The sequence below is a fragment of the Epinephelus lanceolatus genome, chromosome 9 (genome assembly GCF_041903045.1).
Source record: "Epinephelus lanceolatus isolate andai-2023 chromosome 9, ASM4190304v1, whole genome shotgun sequence".
Lineage (NCBI taxonomy): Eukaryota > Metazoa > Chordata > Actinopteri > Perciformes > Serranidae > Epinephelus > Epinephelus lanceolatus.
In genome coordinates, this window is record NC_135742.1 from 14,461,121 (window position 1) to 14,480,195 (window position 19,075).

Below are 19,075 nucleotides of genomic sequence, written 5' to 3' on the forward strand. Positions count from 1 at the left end.
CTGCCTCGAACTCGGCATGCAGTGCTGAATGTTTCCTTTGCAGATGGCATATCAAATTGGTTGTGTTGAAATGAACTGTCTTTTCCCCCTCGCAAACCGCTAGACTTGCACACTTTACAAGTGGCTGTTGTGCTGCCTTCGCCTTCCAATGTATAAAAGTTTGATATTGCTGACATTTTGCCACCATTACTAGCTGCCCATCTGCCTGCCAAACGTAAACATATGAGATGAGCGTGTTAACGTTGGGCAGGCGGGGGAGTGACGTTCAGACAGATAACTTGTTGTTTTGGCATGGACAGCCAGCATGCTAATGGCAGCGAAAATGTCAGCAGTTTGGAAGTATTATACATTCAGGGTTCCTACGCATGTATGGAAAAGTATGGAAATAAATTTGATCAATTTCCAGGTATTAAAAAGTATGGAAAATGAAAAATAAAGTATGGAAAAATATTTATGTTTCCAGACTATTACCACTGTTCTAAAATAGGCTACTGTTTTCTAAAATAGAAAATTATGTATTTCCAAAAATAATTTAATCAATCCAGATCGTGTTTTATCCCGGGCCAAGCACAGTTTGCGTGAGAGCAAACGTCTCAGAAAACATACCGCCCCTTTTACCTGATTGACAAGTGGTATGACCAGTCCGCTGCCCCATGACCCTCCTCCAGCCCCCCAGGTATCAAGTTTCACTCCAACACTGCACCTTCCACAAGAAGACGAGTTTCACGTGGTTCACAATGGGTAGATGCAAGTTTTTGAATGGATGGCTTGACAATACCATATATAAATACTGGTCGGCCAAGGATTCCCAATTCACACACAGAGCTAGATGCAAGCTTTGTGTGAAATCGTTTGACATCGCCATCATGGGGGAGAAGGCGATTCTGAGCCACATGAAAGGAAAAAACACCGACCTCTCGTTACTGCATCGCTTGCACCCAGAGTCCCAACATTTTTGCCTCAGCCCAGACATTGAACTTACCTGAGTTTTTATTTGCATGCCATTATGGTACTTGGCTACAATCGCTTATAAAGAATAATTAAATATGATGTGAAATATGATACACTGATATATTTACTCAGATGTCGCATATTCTGAAAAAATGCCAAGAAGTCTGGAAATTAGGGTATGGAAAAGTATGGAATTTTGAAATTCCAAATGTGTAGGAACCCTGTACATTGGAAAGCAGAGGCAACAATGAACAACATAGATGAAAAACCTGGCCATTTTTGTTGTTTTGATTCCTCCGATCTTTTATTACAGATTCCGATTTTGTAAAAATAACGTGATCGGCGCCAATACCCGATCCGAGGATCATCGGGACATGATGAGAGGGACATCCCTCTCAAACATATTACTTACTTTCTGCCTATAGTCTGAGTGATAAATGAAGAAAAATACACATGTACTTGGAAGCCTACTTCTCCTCAGAACTGGGTGGGATTCATGCTTATTAGTCCCAATTACATGATATTAAATTAAAAAAGGAACAAAGAGTTTGTCATGCTCAGTGAGGCTTTGACATGCTAACACGTCTTACTGTAGCATGTAAGCAATGTGACATGTACTAAACAACACTAAAAACAATTTACAGCTGAGGTTGATGGCAATGTTATTAGTTCGGCTGATATTTGTAAAACCAAAAATTAAAAATTTTAACTAATAATGCCGCCAGAGGAAAGTTATCACTTTATCCTGAGGAGACCGTGACTCTTGATTCCAAATTTCCTGATAATTCACTCAAAATCACAAATGTGAGCCTCATGGACGCGCTACGGGAAAAGTCAGGGGATCACCAAGGTCCGTAGGATTCATCCTCTGAGGACCATGAACAAGTGTTGAAGGTTTCACAGCAAACCATCCAATAGTTGTTGAGATATTTTAGTCTGGAACAAAGTAGTGAGCCGACTGACTGTGCCATCCATAAAGCACGCTGCTGCTGCGTGACAACCTGTGTTATCTTGCTGAAATAGAATTGTGTGTGTGTGTGTGTGTGTGTGTGTGTGTGGGACGTTACAACTAGAAAAAATACTTACCTTGGCAGCTAACCTGCTCTCTTGTGAGGGTGAAGAAAAAAATGTTACCACACCCAGGAAATTCCAGCATGTCCTTTATTTGAGCTCTAAGTGAATTATCACTGACCAACCATCTGCCCGTTTGTTTACTCTGTTTCCATGGTCACCAACAAAGGCTCACGGGCCCACCTCGGTGCCGCCGAAACTATCAAAGCTCACCACACCCTTATTAGCGGATTTTGTCGAATGGATGAATGCACGGCTGTTTATGAATGTTTTTGGTGTGTTTAAAAAGCCATTTCTGCCATGGAGATCACACACACACACACACACACACACACACACACACACACACACACACAGAGTAAATGTTTACCTGGGCTTGCATCACCTGTGTGTGTTGGATGAGCTGCCCACCTTGCCTCACCTTTCCCTCACTTACTCATGACGTGATGACACACACCCACCCACCCACACACACACACACACACACACACACACACACACACACACACACACATACTCATTGAGTGAAATCTTGTTTTATAAAGGTGACTGGAAACTGTTTTATCCTGGCAGGTGAGTCAGAGTCAAATTTTTTTAAGAGCTAGTCTGACATTTTGGAAAATACACTCAAAGTTTTGGCATAGCTGGTTAGCTTAGCTTAGCATAAAGACCGGGCACAGGGAGAAACATCTAACCTAGCTCTGATGGATGTTCACAAAATCCACCTACCAGCACCTCTTAAGGTCACTTATCAATCAATTATATCTCATACAAAAACTAAAGTGTAACTGGGCAATGCTTTTTGATTGGTTGCACATTATTATACCAAAATATGCAGCAATACAAAAGCAAAATCAGTGAAGAAGATGACAGCAAGTAAGTAAACATGGACGTGAACAATTCTACATTTTAATACTTTAAAATCATCTTCTCAAATGTTTTAAGAGGAAGGACATGCAATCAAATGTTTTTTTAAGAACTGTTTAACACACAATGTGTTTTGGTAAGTTACATACAATGAATTAACATATCCTCATAGAAAGGTTTGTATATGATATCCTATGAAAATGTACACACAACAGTTAGTATGATATCCTGAGAATTAGCACCCCACGAATGACGTGAATGTTCACTCATGTTATTAACATAAAGTTTCAGAGGTTAGGTTTAGGAAAAGAAATATGCTGAGGACGTACCTTAAATGACTCAAAGTTGATACGGTTCTGAACATGCATCTCCTGGAATGTCTGTGTTTTTGGGACCCATCCACCACCCCAACCCGCCTCCTTACAAAACCGCTTGGATGGCTTCCCTGTTTACTTCCGTCAGCGCATTGGTCATATGATTGTAACCTTAGGTGCATTTCTTTTCGTATTAAAATATACGAACAGCATAAATGTATACATAACATTTGGTTGATTACAGAAAAAAATAACTCCACAGTGCAGCTCTAAATTCTGAAGGTGTGAAATGTTTGCAGATTTGAAGCCGGGACCTGAACTGATCGGAGTTTTGAGATGATGTGGAGCTGATGGATTTGAAGGCTACAATGTTCATTTTTGTCATTTCATCCAAATTCAAATGCTAGAATTACATGTACAGTACAGGCCAAAAGTTTGGACACACCTTCTCATTCAATGCGTTTTCTTTATTTTCATGACTATTTACATTGTAGATTCTCACTGAAGGCATCAAAACTATGAATGAACACGTGGAGTTATGTACTTAACAAAAAAAGGTGAAATAACTGAAAACATGTTTTATATTCTAGTTTCTTCAAAATAGCCACCCTTTGCTCTGATTACTGCTTTGCACACTCTTGGCATTCTCTCCATGAGCTTCAAGAGGTAGTCACCTGAAATGGTTTTCCAACAGTCTTGAAGAAGTTCCCAGAGGTGTTTAGCACTTGTTGGCCCCTTTGCCTTCACTCTGCGGTCCAGCTCACCCCAAACCATCTCGATTGGGTTCAGGTCCGGTGACTGTGGAGGCCAGGTCATCTGCCGCAGCACTCCATCACTCTCCTTCTTGGTCAAATAGCCCTTACACAGCCTGGAGGTGTGTTTGGGGTCATTGTCCTGTTGAAAAATAAATGATCGTCCAACTAAATGCAAACCGGATGGGATGGCATGTCACTGCAGGATGCTGTGGTAGCCATGCTGGTTCAGTGTGCCTTCAATTTTGAATAAATCCCCAACAGTGTCACCAGCAAAACACCCCCACACCATCACACCTCCTCCTCCATGCTTCACAGTGGGAACCAGGCATGTGGAATCCATCCGTTCACCTTTTCTGCGTCTCACAAAGACATGGCGGTTGGAACCAAAGATCTCAAATTTGGACTCATCAGACCAAAGCACAGATTTCCACTGGTCTAATGTCCATTCCTTGTGTTTCTTGGCCCAAACAAATCTCTTCTGCTTGTTGCCTCTCCTTAGCAGTGGTTTCCTAGCAGCTATTTGACCATGAAGGCCTGATTGGTGCAGTCTCCTCTTAACAGTTGTTCTAGAGATGGGTCTGCTGCTAGAACTCTGTGTGGCATTCATCTGGTCTCTGATCTGAGCTGCTGTTAACTTGCGATTTCTGAGGCTAGTGACTTGGATGAACTTATCCTCAGAAGCAGAGGTGACTCTTGGTCTTCCTTTCCTGGGTCGGTCCTCATGTGTGCCAGTTTCGTTGTAGCGCTTGATGGTTTTTGCGACTCCACTTGGGGACACATTTAAAGTTTTTGCAATTTTCCGGACTGACTGACCTTCATTTCTTAAAGTAATGATGGCCACTGGTTTTTCTTTAGTTAGCTGATTGGTTCTTGCCATAATATGAATTTTAACAGTTGTCCAATAGGGCTGTCGGCTGTGTATTAACCTGACTTCTGCACAACACAACTGATGGTCCCAACCCCATTGATAAAGCAAGAAATTCCACTAATTAACCCTGATAAGGCACACCTGTGAAGTGGAAACCATTTCAGGTGACTACCTCTTGAAGCTCATGGAAAGAATGCCAAGAGTGTGCAAAGCAGTAATCAGAGCAAAGGGTGGCTATTTTGAAGAAACTAGAATATAAAACATGTTTTCAGTTATTTCACCTTTTTTTGTTAAGTACATAACTCCACATGTGTTCATTCATAGTTTTGATGCCTTCAGTGAGAATCTACAATGTAAATAGTCATGAAAATAAAGAAAACGCATTGAATGAGAGGGTGTGTCCAAACTTTTGGCCTGTACTGTAAATCATAAACTTGACTTTAATGAGACCTGCCAGCTATTTTGGGGATGAGTATTTCTCTACTAATAACTCTCACACAGCTCCAATAATAGAGTCAAGTCATACTTCAAACTGCAGAGACATTAAATAGCAGACAGAAGTTTGTTTGGATAGCACCTCTCTTCTTTGAAGGTCAACGTTAAGCTTGAAATCCAGTTATCTTCTTTTATGGCATTTTCTCTCTTTGTGCTGCGCTTTAACAAGCCTGTGTCTCCCTGTGTTTAAGTGCTGCCCTCTTTGTGTCTATTCTATACCTCTTTTGTCTTGAACCTTCTAATCATGATCAAGCCTTTGTTTGTATTTGTGTTGGGAGACTTCAAACAAGTTACCTGGGCATTCTCAAAATAGCTCAGAGCCAGTGCACCTGTGTGAAAGCATGTCATCTACCCATTCACAAAGCTTTGGACGTCACTCCACTGCTGAAAACACTGCAGTGCCATGGCACCACAGTGGTTGGTGTAATGACAGTGTAGAGTTTAAGAAGATGTGTTTTCTTCTTTAAGAATAAGATGATTTATTTTGCAGGAGTCAAACGCAGAGACAACATAAATTCTGCTTGTCACACACGCACATAAAAAGACCTTCCAGCTTCTCATTCTTTTGTGTTGCTCTCATGATTCTCTGAATTCCTGGCTGATGTCACACAGAGCCTCCCTCAGGGTTATTCTCGTCTGCTCAATCTGTGTTTGGCTAAAAGGCTGAGGTGTTTGTGTGAGCAGGCCGCAGAGGTATGGGGTGCATCCACCGATGGGAATGTAAACACAAAACTCATGCATAAATAAATAACTCTTGCACATAACACTGAGACACTTTATTGGTGATCAAATTCCATCCCTTTTCCAGAGTGAGATGAAGAGCATTTCTCTGACCTATAACAACAGCAGTGCAATAAATAAAACCAAACCGCACATATTTTGCACATAACAGACATCATAACAAGTCCAACATACAAACATTCATACAGTCGTTAGCAATAAATAATCACACTAAATAAATTACATTCTAACAAATTCTTGACAGTGTGTTTTAGACACAGCATCTAATGAAGCAGTCTACTGCCTTCTCAGGTCCTCAGACTCCTCTGGTCCGCTTCGTCTTCCAATTGTGCAGCTGGCTGAGGAGAGATGGAGAGAAATTATAAGTCAATAAATACATTAACACAGAAACAACATGTATTTTATGTAGAGGCAAAACTATTTTGTATCAACATTGCTATTAAAAACAGCTTGAAGGACAGTGGCACATCCAGAAATTTTTCGAAGTCCAGATGGGGCAAGGAAAGTCTTGGGTAAGCACCAGTGGTGGCCCCAGGAGGGGGCCAGGGGGGCCATGGCCACCCTGATACAATTGCTTAACTCTCATATTGACATAGTTTTCAACTAGTCGAAACTTTTCAACTAGTTTTGTGAACCAGTCTACTACAACAGTGTTATAGAAATCATGAAATTCAGTTATGACTTTTGGGTTTCGTGCGCCACCCCAAGATTTTCAGTGGCTCAATCTGGCTGTCCCGATAAACCACTAGGTGGCACCAAAACCAAAAGTTATAATGTGACTTTCAGGAATTTGATTTTACTGTTATAATATATAGGGTAGTTGAAATCTATCTGAATATAAGAGTTAAGGTTTCTTATTTTACATTCAGTGTTACTTATCAACTGATATGCGGATAATTAGCATTTAACATTTTGAGTTCCACAACAATCCTGTCTAACTGTGTGATGTATCTGTGCATGTCAGACAATTCATTGTTTTTCAAACAGGTTGTTTGTCCTTCTCCCTAAAAGACAAAACAGCTTTGATTTAAAGGAGTATATTCATTGTAAGGAACAAAACTGGGAACAAGTTTATTCAAGTTAAAAAAAACAACACAAAAGCCTCCAGTTATATTTAATTTTTTTTGTTTTGTGAGGGGGGCCAGTGGGCCACTCCCGGCCACCCCTTGGCCGTGCCACTGCCTCACAGGTACTTTACAGTGCCAATCATTTAGGCCAGTGGTTCCCAACTGATGGGTTGCAGTCCAAAAGTGGGTCGTGGGTCCATTCTGAATGGACTGCAAGTGACTCGCGAACGTGTCAAGTTCATAAAAAACACGTTTAATTTTGGAGTACAGTGAATTTCCAGCACTGAGCTTTTATTTCCAAGTATTTCCTGCTGTAGAGTGAGTGACTAATGGACAATTACTTAACAGGGACAGCTAACTACCTCAACAACATGGCCAAAAGCAAGGATGATGCTGAATATATTAAAATGAGTGGATCTTGAACTAATGACTGAGGAGAAATCTGGACCCCATGGCTGGATCATGAGGAACCACTGGTTTAGGCTATTTATGTAGATTTTGTCTATATACATTTTGGTTGCCACCTCAAAGATTGTCAGGACTAAGTAAAATCACTTATACAGATAGTTTTTAAAGCCACTAAACACAGACTCTCTTTGTGATTGTTGCACCTTAAAAGCAATTTTATTGGAATAAATTTGTGTTTGTAGAAAAATCCACAGTTTACAGACAAACTTCCTCAATCATCTTAGACCTACAGTACTCGCTGCAGATGAACATTACAATTTGGCAGTGTGTACTTTGGTTTTAGCTCCAAATAAAGTTAAATAACCTGGTTGTTGTTGCAATATCATTGATTTCCCATGTCTTAGCAATTGATTTTGGTGAGTACAGTCTTATCAAAACTGATAGATATGATGGCTAAAGTCATATTTATTACATTTATCAAACTATTCAGTTCTGGAAACCACTCTGCATAATGAATCTAGTCAGTAAGTGAGACTGTAACCTGCGGCACTGCAGTCTAGAGCCAACAATTTAAAAGTTAAAAGAAAAAGTTTTACAGTTACAGTTATAGTATGGAGTGTAAATGCTACACGGGTTTCAGCTCTTCAGTCTGTACTGTACGTGTGAGACAGGCTTGATGTTCTCAGGGTGGACACTGAGTGACGTGCAGCCTCAAGGAGAATGCTGCACGGCCGCATTGTTTGTCTCCAGGTATAAAGTTTCTATGTGAACACGTGAGGTCTGCGTGTGTGCGTGTGTGTGTTGCTCAGTGAGCTCCAACCTCATGTAAGCAGAGCAATTAAGGTGTTACATCAGGGTCATCGCGTGTAGAGTCAGTGTGTCAGTGTGCTGTTATTGTTTGGACACACGGGTGAATGTGTACGATCAAGCATGTGGCTTTTCTTTACGCTGGTATGCAGTGCAGAGATGGGACAGGCTGAGACACCCCCCAGGCTAATCCAGACTAATTCCTCTAGCGGGGATTCCTCTTTGCGTGATGCAACTCGCTGTGTTCAATAACAACAACAGGCGTACGGGCTTTTCTGTCACTCTCTCAGCCCACTCCTTCCTGTTTGGCTTAAGGCTCACGTGAGCAGAGGCCTGACACCGCCCTCTGAGGACTTAAGCAAGACTTTTTTGAAGAAATACATCACCAAAATATACACCACTGGAAATACAGGTGCGCCTGATTGCATGTCCTTCTCACAGCATCACCATATTGTTTGCACAAGCGGCACTAACGCAGCATCACCATGACTTGGTTTTCATCTGGTCCCACCAGTGCTGCAGGGATGGAGTTTAGGTGCCCTGGCTCCCTTGACAAAAAGTCAACGGGATTTTTCCATTGGATTTAGGATTACGCAGAAAATCAGCTCTGTGGCAAGCAAAGATTATGACACTTACCCGTTTGTTCAGGCAGATAATCTCCACAAAATGAACACCACTTTTATGATTTTTGAAGCTTAAATGTAATCGCCAGAGGTAAAAACTATACTAGACTATATTTTTAACAGGTGTTTATGCATTTATTCATTTAGCAGTTAGAGTTACAGTTAGAGTTTTGTTTTATAGACATGTCTAATAATTGTTTTGCAACCTTGCTTGAACCCAAGCATTTGCGATACTTTTGCGATACGGTTGATCACCGTCACACAGTTGCCTGATATATCTTATCACCAGGTATCATCAGGCTGAGAGCAGTCTGTAAATAACTAACTTGCTAATGGCCGACTGTTTGATCTACAGGCAGAGATTTAATTGGAGGCAGCAGTCTGATGCTGTTATTGTAGTAGAACAACCGAGTTGCCGGTAGAAAATGTTGGCATTGTACGTTTCTGCAAACCATGAATATGCTACATTTGCATGTTTTATACATATCATATCAAATCAGCGTGTCTACAGTGATGTACTATATGAGCTGACTTTGTTGTTGTGAGGTGGAGGGGACAGTAGATGGCATGTCACCTTGGCAAGATGGCTGCCAAGGAGCAGACTAAAGCAGAACACTGTTCAAGACAAACAAACAAACAAAATAAAGAATGTGTTTAAGGGAGTCGTTTCTGTCAGCAAGGATAGTACCACGAAAAGCCATTGTTTCTTACGGAGACATTGCTGCTTTTCATACTGACACTGCACCACTAACACTGGTATTGTAAAGCAAAATGTGATCTTTTCCTAACCATAATCAAGCAGATTTTGTGCCTAAACCTAACCACAAGTTAACCACAGCATTGTTGAAACAGATTTCCAATGTATCTGTTACATAATGACAAATGTAGCAGAAACGTGGCAGAAACGTAAAATGCCAATGTTTATTCTGGCAATTGGGTTGAGTAGTTAGCTTGTTGGCCAGACGTGCTAATATTTGCAGCTTATGTTAGAGCAGACAAATACACTGTTTAAATACTCCGTTACTCTTGTATTTTTGGTTTTGGAGATGGTGAAAAAGGGGAATCACCATCCAAACACTATTTTAACACGAGAAATCCAAAGCTTGACAGCTTTACAGTTGCTAGGCTCGCAAACTGTCAGTCAAAGTTTTCATGTTGTTGGTGTTGAGATGTTTATGAATGGAAAAACATCACAGTTTAATGGATTTGATGCATAACTCAGTATGAATTAAGAAGTACAGTGACTGTGCGCACACAATTTAATCAGGACCTCAGTGACACCTACCTCATCGTAACTCGACGCCCTCACACCACAACGTCCCCGATGGGTTTCTGTAGCTTCTCCTGCTCCGTCCCAGTTCCCAGGTAGGATGCCAAGAAATTTTTATGTGATCTGTAACTACAAAAGACATTCAATATGAGTATAAAAGCCAAGTAGGCTATAATTCTCATGATTATCATATGATCTCAGTAAAAGTTGTTTTGAAAGGCAGAAGTGCAGAGTCAGTTGCACAGCTTTGATCCTGTCTAGACAAAAAATGAAATTCAAGGCGTGTTCTTATTATTTTATGGCAGTAATTTCTATGGATTGCAGCTTATGAAGGGCGATGATCATTAAAATTCTTACATGATTTTCTCTGGAGGGAGTTTCGCTCTCACAGTAACAAGTTCTGTTTTCTCTTTACCTCTCCCTCTTAAGTACTTCAGCTGCTTGTGACTGTAAAGAAGCGGACTATTGACTTTGTCCCAGATTCCAACAATAGCTGTTATTTGGTTACACATTGATAAGGAACTGTGATTATTCAGTAGATGACTTGTCATACCATTACGGTAAGCAACAGATGGCAGTTTAAAATAAAGAGTGAGTAACACATACGATTGTCGACATGACACAATTTACGGTGAAATGAAAAGTCGACAATAAAAGTAAGAATGAGACATGAAAGCTGTGGAAGTCATCGAGTCCAGCCTGTGAAGGTGGTGAGCAATAGCCGTATGGTGTGGGGGTGTTCGGGTGTGTTAATGTGCTTTTGATGTGTCAGTGTGTTCGAATGCCAAGAAGTGTCTATGGGCAGGATGTGCGGACTGTAATGTGTGTAATGTTGAGATCCGCAGGGGTGTGGGTGGTTGCTCTTGTGCATTATTGCTTAAAGCTTCCAGTTTTAAAGAATAAAATAGAAGAGAGGGGCTTTATTACTGAACTATCAGGTCTTATCTCTTTATATCTCCAACTATTGTGAAAAGTGATACCAAAGCAGGAGAGAAAAGCAGGTCACACCGATAACCAGTATCTTGTGATCTGGTGTAGATGGTGTTGCGTAAAGAGTTTTGAGTAAAAAATTTGAACATCCACACTGCACATAGCATGCATACCAGTCCCTGAGTTCATGATGCTTTATACAAAAAGATGAGACAGCCAAAACCGTTTCTTGACAAAATTTAAGGTAAAGTGACTTCTGTATGTTTTCATGCCAATTTCAGAGTTTTAGGCAAGGTTTACTTTGCTTTTTTTTTTGTCTTTTTTGTGTTTGTTCATTTGCTTTGTTGCCTTTTCATGACAGGATAATTGTAAAGCATCAAAGTAGGAGAGAGAAAGGGGACAGCATGCAGCAAGGGGCCAAGGTTGTGGAACTGAATCTGCGGCTGCTGCAGCAAGGACCCTGTTTTGCACAGTTTACAGTCAAGTTTTGCCGATTTTTTAGGATAATATTTTGAATATTGGTTATTTTGGTCAGGATAACTGTGACGTGAAATTCTAAAATGCTTCCATACCTAATACAGAAACCCTCAAAATATGACTTAAAATGAAGTAGTAAAGTTAAGTGGAAGTGTAAAATAAGTAAATACGTTTTAATTTATTTGATTAACTGATGGTGGTTAAAGGAAAAGTACGATCTTGGTATGTGTTTTGTTTTTTTGTTTTGTTTTTTTACAAATGATTATTAAACAATATAATTTATTGATGTATTCAGTTATATTTTGACTTGTCTGACAACCTTTCACTACATTTCGTCAGTTTCATTATGAAATTTTTCCCCTTATCTTCCCGCTTTATCTACAGTAATTGGCAAAACTCCCACATGTACACTGTGCTTATCAGTGCCACCTTTGTTAGCCTAGGCTCGGTTTAGACTTCCATTGAGGTTCACATGAATCAGCATCTTTGCACCTGTGATTGAGGAGTTTGTACCAATTCAATCACATGATCCCTCATTGGCTTCCTATCTACAGACATAGATGTTTCTTCTGAGAGCCAGCGGATGATTCCCCTGCATTACAAGCCTCAAGTGCAGCGTTAAAGTGCTGCGAGCCACTGGCATACTTACTGAGCGCAGGTCATGAGCAGGATGGCAGTGCAGCTGATGACCGACAGGACCACAGCGATGATCACTAAGACCGTCTGCACCAGCTCGGTGTTGTTGATCTGATCGGACTTGGTTTTAATGGTCCCCAGAGTTTGGATCCCACAGCGCTCCCCATCGTAACCCTTCATGCATCTGCAGAGGGAAGAGTTAACATAACAATGTGAGGTTATGAGGTTCAAAGAGGTTTAAACTTGGTGCACACATAAATGTATATATATTTGCTTTTAGGATGGATTTCATTTTGCACTACCCATGGAGTTCATAATCACATGCATACAAACAAACAAAGGGAAGTGATGCTCGACTCACATGCACACTGGCTCCTGAAGGCCCTCTATGAACTTGCAGTAACCATGGATGCAGTAGGTCAGGTGGGTGGAGGTGCAGGGGTCCTCTGTGGTGCTGAGAGTCGACGTGTCGGTGAAGAAAGTGTGTGCAGGGTTGAGAGGAGTCGTGCTTTTGCTCCTGTGCCTGTTCTTCCTCTTGCCTTTGCCCTTTCTTTTCTTCTTCTCATCTTTACCGGGATGTAACTCTGTAGGAGGAGAAACCGGTGGTGAAACTGTAGCTGAGGTTTCGTTTTAGTTTAAAATTAAAGGAGTTTCCGGGCTGAATGTTCGGATCATTTTACAAGATGAATATTCAGGCATTACCAGAGTCTTCCATGCACTCTCAAAACTAAAAACCTTGGATGTTATCAGTCTTTACTTTTGTGACAGTGAAACAAAATTTACAAAAGATTTATGAGTCAAGAAAATAGTTACATGACCAACAAAGCCATCCTGAAAACTGTATCTATCATTGACTGAATTTAAAGTCTGTTTATGGGGAAAACATTTTTTCTGCACTTCTTTAAAGATTTTTTTTCAGTCTTACATCCTCATCCATGGAGTTGCCATGTTGCACCAACATGTTTCTACAGTGGCCCAGAATGGACAAACTAAATACTGGCTCTAGATAGGGCCAGTCATGTTTTCAGGTCAGCTACAGTAGTTAGCAGCCCCTCACTGACGAGCAGCGTCGGAAAAACGCTAATTTTCTTTAACATGAAAGTGCTTTAGTCAGTGTTTTTAATGGTTTAAATCACAGGTCCATTTGTTTTGGAGAGGAAGAGACCTCCACGGAGAATGCGGCTACCGGTAAAAACTTCCAGAACAATTAACGCTAAAGGATTTCCAACTAGGAGAAGTTGCGATCTGTAATCTTCACTGCAATCTGCAATCTGTACTTTTCTAAAAGAATGTCTTGACAACTTTCGCCAAACTGGTCGCATTATGCAGAAGGTACAGATTATCGTCAGCACAATTTTGTTTCTTCATTTCTCTGTCGCACTCAGAAACATAACACTTAAGATTTAGCTATTCTATAAACAGTGTCATACGAGCTTCAACCCAAAATAATCGGCATTTCAAGGGAAATAAAGAACCTCAAAGTCAAGAAGAAAAGACTCATACCTAATATGTCGATATTTTCAGTGTCTCCTCCTGAAACATCCTCGTCTACTTCCAGCTCGTCATCGTCACTCAGCGAACTTGGGAGGCCCTCCCCGGAGGCCGGACCCCCGGTCACTCCGGCTAGTTCACCGGAGAACGTGGCCTCAGATCCCTGAGCACCTAGAGCACCGGAGACTACTGTAAAACACACAGATAAAGAGAATAATGCATGAGATCAAATGGCAATGATAAGCAGTAAAAAGCAATTAGGGTCAAAGTTTAAGTCATATGATGCAGTTTAATGTGGGTTCATATGTCTACGCCCAGTACGTAGGAGCATGAAGGAGCATGTTCTCTCAAACCTAGACTTGAACCTGTCGCAATGAAGAGATAAAATCAATTAAGCCTATCCAGAACGTTCAGTTTTCTTCTTTAAAAGACAGAAATAGACATTTATTCTTCTTCTGTGGTGACCTGGAACTTAAGGTTGCCTAGTTACTTGCTATAAGCATTGTATTATATAATCTTGGCCCATTTACAGCTGACTCATCCATTCATCTTAAAATATTGGTAGCTTTTAAATTAGACACTCTATCCACACTGAAACCAGTACAACCAGTCCACATCCAGGACGGCACTGTACTTGAACACATCGTTCACACCAATCAAGAACAATGATGAATCAGGCTCAATCAAAGGCTAATTAAGTATCTGAAGTATGTTGACCTTTTCACAGAGAGCCACACTTCTGACACAAATTATTCTCCCTAAAATGCCTGAATATTTCTCTCCTGCCCGACAAGTCCTCACTTGCAGAGATATTTCTTCCTTCCTTCCTTCACCCCCCCCCTCCTCCTCCTGTTCTCATACCTTTTTACATTTTTCTCCATTTCTTTGATTCACCCTCTCTACACACACACACACACAAACACACACACACACACACACACACACACACACACACACACAGAATACAAGTCCAGACTTACCGAAGCACAGGAGACAGGTGAGGATGAGAGGGTTCATATCCCAGGAAGAGTGTTGTGTGTATGACGGTCCTGCGCTAATCTGTGTGTGCAAGTGTGTGTTGGAGTGTCTGTTTCTCCCCTGCTGATAGAGATTGTGCTTTGCTCTCTTTACCTCCGCTGGGTGCAGCTTTTATAGAACAACGCCTGCCTCTCAACTCCAAGGAGAGGGTGTGTGTGTGTATGTGTGTGTGTGTGTGTGTGTGTGCGTGCGCACGTGCGTGTCTGTCTCAGAAAAAGCAAGAGGCTCATGTAATCAAGCTGTGTGTGTTTTGTGTGTGTGTCTAATGATTAATCTGCCCCAGGCAACACATTTTGCACCTCATGTTCTCAAACATGACAAGGCTTATGTCGGGGAATAATAAGTCTGAACGAGATTGAGACACAAAACAGTTTGATGTATTCTGACTTGTTTCTCGTCACCATTCCAAAACACACACATGAATGTTCTTTCCTGCTTCTTTAACTGTTATTGCTTCCGCTCGCTCCCTCTATGGTCACGAATTAGGCCATAATTACAGCGTCAATCCATTAGTGACAAACATACTAACACGCTCATAACACTGTTACTAGGTGAAAACCTTGTGCCAACTTCCCAAATACTGAAAAAGGGCTAATTCTAAAGCTTCTTTTACTTTATTTTGGGATCTTCCAAAGTGTTATTGGACAGTTTGATGCGTTTAAGTTGTTGAAAACATGAAAATCAACCAAAAAAATCAATCAAAAAAATGATGTAATGTTCTTGGTAACAACACACACACACACACTTGTGTTTGTAATAAACCGAAACCAGGAGCCAGTAAAACGCCTGCACTTTACACCAGGTACAAAGATGGTCACTATAAAGAAAATAATGAAGGCGATAATAAAGATCATAAAATATGTTTTTATGATTTCAGTCAGTATCATGGACAGATATGGGCAAACGGTGAGAAGCAGGTCTAAAGATGGTCATGATAAACAAATAGAAGCAAATTCACGTCAGAATTTTGCATTTTTTTCCCAGAGATTAGATTTTTTTTTTAACATAAACCGTCTTTTTATTGTGCTTTTAACAATGAACAGCAGTGTTTTATTTCTATTTTTATCCAGTCGCTGGTTAAAAACACTAAATCTGTCAATATCCCATGTACTGTATGTTTTGTACTGTTCAGCGGGGTGTCTTTTTGTGTGTGTGTGTGTGTGGTTTGATTAAATGATGTTACTATTTCGGTACACAGTAACAAAGAGGAGACCTTAAGGCTTGGGTGGGGATGCTGCACAGATGGGTGTGTTGATAATGTTGTTGTGTCTGCACACTGAGGCTATCCCATCACCCGTGCTCTGGCGGAATCCTTCAAAACCAGCGAGGAATGTTGGGAACTCTCATTCCTCTGCCTCAACAATGACCAGGAGCTCCTGACTCATTTTGTTTATAACGGCTGTGGAATCGAATTGTTTGGATTATGCGTAATGGCATCGGGGACATGTGATATCAACGTGTGGAAAGTCTGACACAAGCCTGGAGAGAAGCTCCTCATAACAGACGCCCACTGTGAACACATGCTGCTACATGGCTAACGGCGCGAAGGAGGGAATATTTTTGATACACAAATACAACCGTATCTATTTGGATAAAACTTTGAATCATGCATTGGTAAGAAACAGTTACAACCTCAGTATCTGTTGGGATTAAACTGTGATTTGTGTTTGGTCTCAGCGATTAACCTTTTAAATTGATTGCCCAGATTTATATCATCCATATCCCTGAACTTTTGTTTGGTATGCACGTTAATTTCTCCGAGCTATTTGGGATCAGTACGACTTGACAAGTATAAAAACACTAAACACTGTCAATGATAATAAAGTCCCAATGTCCTCAAACAAGACAATACTAAAGTCCTGGTGTCTTCAAACGAGTACTTCTTAACTGACAGTGTCTTATCTTGTTACTGTTGCTAAAATTGGTCAGATTTGTTGCCATATAAAACTACACACATCATTATTCATAAATAACCATAAAATCTGATCAGGTTTCGGACCTTGTCCACTTTTGTGTTGGGATCGGCTGCAGACTGACTTGGCAGAGATGGCTCCCATCTTGTTTTTACCGGGATTAGTGTATTGTGCTCCTACTACTACCTCTAGATAGCACAAAAAGTGTCAATGAATGAGGACAATAGGTCTAAGTTAAGCAAGTTAGGTCTAAGTTGGTGGCGCCATTTGGAGCCAGAGTTTGCACAGTAGCGATCAGGGCGTGGAGCTGCGGTATCAAGTTCCCACCCATACACCCACCCGCAAGCTTTGATCACTAGCACACCGACTGACACACACAGCTGTCAATCATGATATCAAACCGCCTTTTAATAGCATCAAATAACTAAATTAAAACCAAAGTTATGAGAAAAATGAACACTTGAACATAAATCAGTGTGATAAGAACTACCTAAAATGACAGAAACCATCTCTTTGATCTTTTAGTTTGTCCCATGTCTCATCTGCTAACATGGAGTCGAGTGGTTTATGATCTATGGCACTGCAGCCAGCCGCCAGGGGGCAATCAAGATGATTTGGCTTCAATTTTGAGAAGCTGTCCGAGCACCCAGGAACATGACCGCGCTTTGAAGCCTATTTAACATAGCCGCCTAATAGGGATTACAGCTTCTCAGTCACAACGTAATGGCATTAGGCCCCCCAAAACTTTTTTTTTAATATAAGAGTAACCCACACCAAAAACTGTAACAAGGTGCTGATCACTGGCAGTAGACTTGATTATAGGAAGCAAGTGTCGCACACTCTGGCTCCATATGCATTTCTTTTATTTTGATGATGTTTTGGCCTTTGGGCCGTCTTCAAGATCAGCCTAAGGGCTGAAACATCATCAAGATAAAAAGAAATGCATATGGAGCCAGAGTGTGCGACACTTTTTTTCTATAGGCTAACCAAAACAAATTTTTCCCATAGACTTACAATGTGAAAGAGACATCTGTCTATCAACCGATACATTTTTTTGAGCACCATGGCCCCTGTGAAATGACTCTCACCCTCAGGATTTGATCCATTAGATCTAGTAACATTTCATTGTCTAGAAGAGCTGCCAATTAAACCATTTTCATCCCTATTCAAGTTAGCAGAAAGCTAAACTGGTAGTTTGCCACTTGGCTGCCGTAAGTCTCTTGTGCGGCCCTTTCCCTGACACTGTATCCAGGGTTAGTCTCTCATTCTTTTCTCTTATTCTTTTTTAGCTAATATCAGCATGCTAACATATCAACGTTTAGCAGGTTCACCATCTTAGTTTAGTATTTAAGCGTGCTATTTGCTAATACCAAATGAGTAAAAAAGTGCAGTTTGGGCTGAAGGGACCACCAAACCAAAGTACTGGACAAAGAAAATGTTGACATGATGGTGCTGGAGTAAAGGTCAGGGGGTGTTACAGTTCATCCTGAGCGGACCTCAAATGTCTGTACCAAATGTAATGGCAAAGAAACCAAAGGCTGTCGAGACAAAGAATAAATTCTAACCTCATGATAATGCTGGGTGAGGAAGATCATTAGGATTCCTCCTCTGGGAATGTCTGTACTAAAGTTTGCGCCAATTTATGTATATGTTGATATACTTCACTGGATAAGAGGAAACCTTTACATTCTGGTAGCACTAAGACAAATAGGGATCACCAAAAGTCATTCTGTTTCATCCTCTGCTGATCACGACTGTATTTCATGGCGGTCCATCCAACAGCTGTTGAGATATTCCAGGCTAATGAACCAATATGTTACCGCCCCTTGAAGCCTACTGCTAGCATGGCAAACAAAAGTAACAGTGAAAACATAACATGAACCAGCCATGAGCTGCAAAACAAATGTGTACGTGGTACACGTGGAACTTTTTGTTTTCTTAAAGGACATGCTAGGATGCAACTTAATGGGGCCTTCACAAACCACATTACTCACTGCACGAGCAACCTACTGTACTATGACTTATGCAATAAGTAATAACAGTTACACAGAGGGAGCACGATGTGGAGATTTCAGATGCAACTGAGTGGGTGTGTTTGTGGGTCCGTGTGTGTGTGTGCGTGCATGCTTATGTGTTTTTAAGTACGTCTTAAATAGATGAGGTAAGTTAATGTTTATGTGTGTTCATTGCTGTTGATTAGCATACAGAAGACATAAAGATGCTTCAGTCAGATGTTAAAACGGCTCGTTGACTCTGGTTGCGGCACTAATGAGGGTACAGGGAGTAAAATGGTGTTAGAGATTAACTCGACACCGGACACTGTGCTCAGTGGGTCAGACGCTGACTGCCGCAC

At 40.9% G+C, this 19,075-nt stretch overlaps 1 protein-coding gene across 1 annotated transcript; it reads right to left on the minus strand.

Moving 5' to 3' along the window:
• Nucleotides 1–6,085: 6,085 nt before the first annotated feature.
• On the minus strand, nt 6,086–14,900 carry areg (amphiregulin). Its single transcript, XM_033619132.2, has 6 exons — nt 14,752–14,900; nt 13,784–13,960; nt 12,642–12,864; nt 12,294–12,464; nt 10,253–10,366; nt 6,086–6,400 (listed from the first exon to the last, which is right to left on the minus strand). Exons 1-5 carry the CDS (start codon nt 14,786–14,788, stop codon nt 10,273–10,275), a joined length of 702 nt encoding a protein of 233 aa, XP_033475023.1. The 5' UTR covers nt 14,789–14,900; the 3' UTR covers nt 6,086–6,400; nt 10,253–10,272.
• Between the last annotated feature and the right edge of the window lie 4,175 nt (nt 14,901–19,075).